The 7,813-nt window shown below is 51.9% G+C and overlaps 1 protein-coding gene across 1 annotated transcript; it reads right to left on the reverse strand.

Annotated features, from left to right (window-relative positions):
* Positions 1-5,854: 5,854 nt before the first annotated feature.
* Positions 5,855-7,111, reverse strand: FOXE3 (forkhead box E3). Its single transcript, XM_044003079.1, has one exon. It carries the CDS (start codon positions 7,109-7,111, stop codon positions 5,855-5,857), a length of 1,257 nt encoding a protein of 418 aa, XP_043859014.1.
* Between the last annotated feature and the right edge of the window lie 702 nt (positions 7,112-7,813).

Raw genomic sequence — 7,813 nt, forward strand, 5'->3', positions numbered from 1 at the left:
CAGGACTTGAAGGAAAGGACTCCCAGAAACCCAGAGCTGGGACTTAATCATTTTTGCCTGTGTTCTCTGTAAGCTTGAGTCTTCTTTCTCCTACGCCCTGTATCTATGTACTTGTGGGGGAATTTGCCACAGATTTGGGGGTGGGATAATGTCTTATGCCAACTCTTCTTACTGTGACACTTTCGTAAACGTCCCTTTTCCAAGAGCTATTTTTGTCTAGCTGACTAAACAATTCTCAAATGACTAAATTCAGTCAGTTAACTAAAACAATTCTCAAATTATAATCCTGGACAGAAGCACATCAGGGAGAGCTCAAACCCCTTCTGGATACCCGTAGAACCCTGAGAGGAAGATAGAGCTTTGCACTGCGACCCAAGACTCATATGTGAGAGTGGAAGTTGGTTTCTACAGGCTGCAGTAGCAAGGAACTTCAGAGGAAATCTAATTCAGTTTACCTGAACAACAATCCCCTTTATAATATTTCCAAACAGAGCAGATTGAGGCTCCAGGGAATTTCTCCACTGTTGGAGAGGCCATCACCTAATACCCTTGGCAGCCTGTCCCACTTTGGAACTGTCATCATTAGCTAGTTTTCCCTTAAAGCAAGCTTCAATCTGCCTATGCAACTCCCCCACCCCACATCTGGTACCTAATTCTGCCCTCTAGGACCAGATACCAAATACCTGCTTAAGGAATTTCAGTTTGTTGCAAAACTCACTTTGAGAAAAGACCTCAAGGGAGATGGTTGAGGGGCAAAGAAAGAGATAAAGTACAAACTTTATTTATTTATTTATCTATTTCTTTTTTGTGGGGTAATGAGGGTTAAGTGACTTTCCCAGGGTCACACAGCTAGGAAGTATTTGAGGTCACATTTGAACTCAGGTCCTCCTGAATCCAGGGCCAGTGATTTATCCACTGTGCCACCTAGCTGCCCATGAAGTACAAACTTTTTTTTTAGTGAGGCTATTGGGGTTAAGTGACTTGCCCAGGGTCACACAGCTAGTAAATGTTAACTGTCTGAGGCCGGATTTGAATTCAGGTACTCCTGATGCCAGGGCTGGCGCTCTATCCATTGCACCACCTAGCTGCCCCTAAAGTACAAACTTTTAAATGTCATAGTGGAGCCTGGGAACTGAAAACATCTATGGGAAGCTCCCATCATATCCCTTGATCTCCGGGGCATCTAAGACTACAAACTGCTAAAACAGACATACCCTAAGTAAGATTATTCATTCTCTCTCTCTCTCTCTCTCTCTCTCTCTCTCTCTCTCTCTCTCTCTCTCTCTCTCTCTCTCTCTCTCTCTTTCCTCCCTTCCTTCCTTCCTTCCCTCCCCTTCCTTGCCTCCCTACCTCCCTCCCCCACTTCTCTCTCTGTTTCTGGTCTGACCTGAGATCTTACCTCACTTCTAGCTGAAGAGCTCATTCATTCTTGTGTATTCTTTAGACTATTTTAACATTTAGAATTTCTCTACTCTTAGTTCTTTTACTTGAATAAATGGGCTCTTTTGATTCACTATTCTTAAAATTTGTTCTGTAAACTGAGGCCTGGGATACAGTCAAACTGACAAGTTCAAACTAAGTGTTAACCTCTCACTGGAGCCAGATCAGAGAATCAGCTTTCCTTCTGAACCAAGACCTGTACTCCTAGACTTGATATTTTGGAGAGATAGCCAGATAGATATAACTTTAGCCCTTTTCCCCTCTTGGAGAATGTAGGTTAAGTACTGCAAGTATTATTATCTTCATTTTGTGGGTGTGAAAACTGAGGCTCAGAAACGTCAGGTGGCTTGTCAGTGGTCACACAGCCAGAAAATGCCAGGGTAAAGATTTTAATCAGGGACTTTCTAACTCCAAAGCAGCCCTCTGATCCCTCTGCCACTCTGACCCCTTCCAGTTTATGAAGGGTTATCTTGGGAAAGAGGGGTTAACTTTATTAACTCAGTTCACCATTGATTTGTTTATTCATTCATTCATTCATTCAGTAAGCACTTAGTGCCAGGCACTGTGCTAGGTGCTGGGAATGCAAAGATAAAACAAAACATCTACTACCCAGCAAAGGGGAGAAACTATAGAGAAACAGGCTTAGTTGTTTTTTTTTGTTTTTGTTTTTGTTTTGCAGGGCAATGAGGGTTAAGTGACTTGCCCAAGGTCACACAGCTAGTAAATGTCAAATGTCTGAGGCCGGATTTGAACTCAAATCCTCCTGAATCCAGGGCCGGTACTTTATCCACTGTGCCACCTAGCCACCCCAGGCTTAGTTTTAATGTCAGGGGAAACACCCAACTGTTTAGAACTGTCCCAAAGTGGAATGGGCGCCCTTGGGTGGTCTTAGGTCTGCCTTCACTGTGGGTCTCTAAGGCAGGGTTAGAGAACCACTTGTCAGGGATATTCCCTGGCATGAGCATCACGTGACTCTGGAATCCCTCACCACCTCAGATCCTGTGGGGCATGTCCCATATAATGGCAATTATGCAGGTAGAATTAGAGCTTCTACCCAAGGCTTTCTCTATGAACAGATCAGGGAGAGCCGTCTATGAAATAGACACAACAGCCAAGTCAACAAGAAGGGAACATTTAAGGAGACTGATACACCAATTCAATACAGCATTTATCTTGTTCTTTGCACCAGGCACTAAGATCTCAAGGAACTTACATTCTACAAAAGGAAAGCAAAATTTAAAAAGAAGAGTCTAAAAAAGAGTCTAAAAAAACTCAATAATCTACTCAGTGATCTCCAGGGGCTCCTTATTACCATTAAGACCAAACATCAATCCATCTCTTTGGCTTTCAAAGCCCTTCAGAGCCTGATGCCTTCATACTTTTCCAATTTCGATATACTTTGCTCCCCCTCCATGATCCAGCTGAATTGGTCAATGTGCCACTCCTCACACATAAAACTCCATCACTTACGTCTATTCCTTTGCACTGACTGTCCCCCATCCCAGAATGCCCTAAGGAATCCCTGCTTTCATTCAAGACACAGCTCAAATATTAACCATTTTCCAGTCCTTCTCCTACATCACCCTCAGCTGCTGGTGCCTTCCCCTCCTGCTCTGTATGCATCTTAGAGCTAGCCATATGGGCCCTTGTTGCCTCATTTACTAGATTGCAAGCTCCTTGAGGGCAGGGATTATTTCACTTTTGTCTTCGAGGCCCCAATGCCTAGCACTGTGTCGGGCACATAGTAGGCACTTAACAAACACTTGAGTCATTGATTGCTCTCTGATGCACTGAACCTCCCTGAGGGCTTGAGTTTCCTCATCTATAAAGTGAAAAGGTTGGACTAGTTGACTTCAGAGGTCCCTTCTAGCTCCAGATCGTACATGATATCATGGTTTCTGGCTTATTTATGTCTCATTCTTTCCTAGACTATAAAGTCCATGAAAGCAGGTACCATCTAATCACTGTATTTCTCCCAGTGACCGGGCCAAGACTCCATACACATTAGGCACTTAATCCTTGCTAATGTTAAAAGGAGGTGGGAGGGGAAAGAAAGGTGTGTTGTCATCAATGTGGATGTCCCACTCACTGCATTCTGGGAATTATCTCACGACTTTTAACGGGGAAAAGGGCAACCTTGAGCCGGTCTGCAGTGGTAAACAAAAGCCCCATACTGACTTCCGTGGGGTGAAAGGGGTGACTTATATGACAGCAGCCATAACCCGTGTGAGAAAGGCCCCACCCTAGATCCCATCTGGGGTTTCATGGCTCTCTCTCATGAGGATACTACAGTTCTGAATGGTCAGAAACAGCAGCATTTTGCCGTTTCTCCCCACCCCAAGCTCTTCCCTCTTCTGAATCTTCCTATTACTGTCTAAGGCAGCACCATCTGACCCATTAACCAGGCTTGGAACCTAGGTATGATCACCAACTTCTCACTCTCAACCCCAATATCCAATCAGTTTCCAAGTCTCATCAATACTACCTTCATAATATAACCCATATATGCCTCCTTCTCTTCCAAGACACTGCCACCACCCAGTGCAGGTCCTCATCACCATAACCTGCCAGCAGGTCTCCCTGCCTCAAGTCTCTCCCCATTCCAGGCCATCTTCTTTTCAGCTGTCAAAGTGATCTTCCTTGGGGGCAGCTAGATGGCGCAGTGGATAGAGCACTGGCCCTGGATTCAGGAGGACCTGAGTTCAAATCTGGCCTCAGACACTTGACACTTACTAGTTGTGTGACCCTGGGCAAGTCACTTAACCCTCACTGCCCCACCAAAAGAAAAAAGTGATCTTCCTAAAGGACAGCTCCGACTGGGTCATCCTCTCCCTTTCGGCTTTTAAAACCCTTTGTGACCCAGCCCCCAATCTGCTGACTTTCCAGTCACCTTATGCCTTACCTCCCACCAACTCATGCCCATCATCTGTGAGCCAGAGACAGATGTCGACCTTGCTGTTTCTCAAATACCCTCCATCTCCTGACTGAGGGCATTTTCCCTGGCTCTCTTCCCTGCCTGGCATGTTCTCCATCCTCATCTCTGCCTCCTGGCCTCCTTAAAGTCCCTATAGATAGATAGAATCCAGTGGATCCTCTCTTAAATACTGCCAGATGCTGCTGAAGACCTCCGGTTTATCCTGTCTGCAGCTCCCTTCTACATAATTGCCTGCATGTTGTATCCTTGAGATCAGGGACTGGGGTTTTGCCTTTCTTTATATTCCTAGCACTTAAGACCGTACCTGGCACACAGTAAGCCTTTAAAACTGCTTGTTTACTGACTGACACAGAAACCCCTGCATTCAGGAGAGAACAACCAGGTGGGAACTGGAGACCAGGGCTAGTGAGGACTAGGGGAGGAACCAGAAAGATTGGCGCAGTGGAGGAGGTACATGATAGCTGGGCCCACCATGGGGAGGAGGAACCAGCTTTGTTTTGCTTGGCCCCAAGGGCCCGAAGTCGGAATGATGGAGGGAAGATACAGGGAGCCGGATTTGAACTAGGTGTCAGGACTAACTGTATCACACTTAGAGCTATCCCAGAGTGTAAAGGGTTGCCATAGGAAGTGTGCTCCACCCCATACAGCAAAAGCTGGAAGTCCACTTGTTAGGTTTGTCGGGAGAGAACTAGTACTAAGACCTCTATGGTCCCCCCTCCCTCACAGCTCAGCGCAGCCCCTCCCGCCCCTAAACAGCCACGCACTGTACTGAAGGGAACTTTTATTCTTCAACCATCGCTTAAAAAAAAAAAAAGCTGGGCAGGTGGGGTGAGGGGTGTCAGGGTGCAGAGCGGGGTCCCACTGTCATATATTCCACTGAGTTTCTTTGGAGACCTCTACTTTCCAGGCGTCTCTCCTCCTGTGAGAACTGTGGAAATTGGGGCACAGGGAGGGAAGGGATAAATGGTGGTGGTCTAGGAGTGGGCGAAGAGTCAAAAAAACTAAACCAGTCAGGAGTTCCACCCTCCCCACTTTCACCTACGGGGGGAGGGGAGGTGCAGTGCACTGGGGAGAAGAAGAGTTCAATAAATAATTGGTGAATGAATGAAACAGGAGGAGAGAAGAAACAAGTAGAGGAATGTGGGAGGAAGGAGAAAGAAGGTGAACAGGAAAAGGAGAGGTGAAATGAGGGAAGGGGAGAGGAGAAATGGAGGGACAACTCCTGTTTGTGGCATCTCTGAATTGGAAAGGAATTCCAAGTGCTTCAGGCTTGCCCCAAAACAGACTCGGAATCCTTCCTTCCCCGCCCTTCATCTCCCCTCCCCCCCCCCCCAGCTCGGTAGGATGAAAGTTGGGGCTAGGGTGAGGGAGAAAGGGAGGAGGAAAGAGAGACTAGGGTAAGACATGGGAAGGGGGCACAGTAGGAGGAAGAAGGAGAAGTTAGAGGGGATAGAAGTAGGAATGAGAGGAGGGGACAGCTCACAGGTAGCGCTCCAGCCCCGCGCCGAAGCCCGGCTGTCTCAGGTAAGCGCCGCTGGGCCCGAACTGGGCCAGCCCGTTGACGCCGACGGCGGGCCCAGGTCCCGGGCCGGGTCCAGGTCCTCCTAGGCCCAGCAGCTGCTCCGCCCCTGAGGGCTCGGCGCTTTGGGGGCCAGCCAGAGCGGTCGTTAGCTCCAGCCTGGGGGGCAGCGCGTAAAGCTGGGGGCTGCCGGGCGGCGCGTAGCTCGAACCGGGCAATGGAGGAGGAGATGCAGGGTAGGGAGGGTAGGAGACTGAGTGGGCAGAGGCGGGAGGGGCCCTGCCCAGGAGCGCCCCGCCACCGGGCCCTGCAGCCGCCGCCGTTGCAGGGCCTGGGAAACACGGCCCAGGCTCCGAAGCCGGGAAGGCCGCCCCGTGCCCGTCGGAACCAGGCTGGAGGCTGATGAGGCTGTCGATGCTGAACACGCGCGGCGGAGGCAGAGGAGGAGGCGGAGGTGCTGCCCCCGGACCCCCTGGATAGGGCTGCAGGGTCTGGGGGCCCGGCCCCATCATGGGAGCCGTCGGGGCCGCAGGGTAGGCCGCCCCGTAGAGCTGCGCGGAATAGGGGGGCGCGCGGGCCGCGGCTGCCGGCGGGGGCGGCCCGAAAGCGCTGGCCCCTGGGGGCGCAGGAGGCCCGGGTCTGGGTGTCGGAGAGTAGCCGGGGTAGGTACTGAGGTCGCTGCGCTTGAAGCGCTTCCTCCGGCGGAGGAAGCTGCCGCTGTCAAACATGTCCTGGGCCGCGGGGTCGAGGGCCCAGTAGTTGCCCTTGCCGGGGTGGCCCGGCTCGCGGGGGATCTTGACGAAGCAGTCATTGAGCGTGAGGTTATGGCGGATGCTGTTCTGCCACTTCCGCGGGTTGTCCCGGTAGAAGGCAAAGCGCTCCGTGATGAAGCGGTAGATGCCGCCCAGGGTGAGTCGGCGCTCGGCCGAGTGCGCAATGGCCATGGCGATGAGCGCGATGTAGCTGAAGGGAGGCTTGCCCCGCTGCACCGGCCGCTTGCGCCGCCTTCCGCCCCCGACGGCTCCGACGGCCCCCGGCTCGGCCCGGCCGGGCCCGACGGTCGCCGGCTCTTCCCTACCCGGCCCGGCCCCGCTCGACTCCGCTTTGGCCGGCAGCTGCTGCGGGGGCACCGGCGACGAGGGCAGCCCCGACGGAGAGGGTGGCGCCAGCGCCAAGCCCAGGCTGGGGAAGCAGGAGAAGGCGTCCGGCGGATTCATAAAATTCCCGCTCCCGGCCTCGGGGGACCCAGGTCACCTGTCCCCCGCCCCCAGCTCCCGCGCCCCTGTAGAGAGGAAGGGCGGCCCAGGCACCCAGCCTCCTTATGTAGGGTCCGCGGCGGCCGCTACCCGCCCCTAAAGCCGAGGAGGGAGAACCACCCCTCACCCGTCGCTCTGCCAACCGAGGGCCGCCCACCTCTCCGCCCCTCGGCCCCTCCTGTCTCTACCCCAACCTGAGTCTCATCCTCACTGTTGCAGGGCAGTGGGGCGAGAGATCCAGGCGGGGGAGGGATCTTGGAGGACAAGGCAAGAGGCTGTCGGGATTGTGCCTTCAGGGGAGGCAGGTCGGGAGGGCAGCCCCAGGCCCAGGGCAGCGCGAAGAGGATGTTCTAGGCAAGATGGCAATCTCTTCCCCTCCTCCGCCCTGCTGTTCGTCTCCATGACCCCGGCTACTGGCTCTTATGGAAGAGACAGAATCAGGTTTGGAGAAGACGGACCCTGGTTTTTATTTGAAAATGTGTGGATCACATATTTACAATAATTCCCTAGGGCTTTCAAGGACTTTCTTCACAACAGGTTTCACACTCTATGGACCTCAGTTTCCTCATCTCTAAAATGGGGGGCTGGGCTACTTTCTAAATCTTTTGTTATAGCTAGGAAAAGTTATACCCATCTAACCAGTCACACACGCTCACAACCTGT

Source organism: Dromiciops gliroides, chromosome 4, assembly GCF_019393635.1.
Source record: "Dromiciops gliroides isolate mDroGli1 chromosome 4, mDroGli1.pri, whole genome shotgun sequence".
NCBI lineage: Eukaryota > Metazoa > Chordata > Mammalia > Microbiotheria > Microbiotheriidae > Dromiciops > Dromiciops gliroides.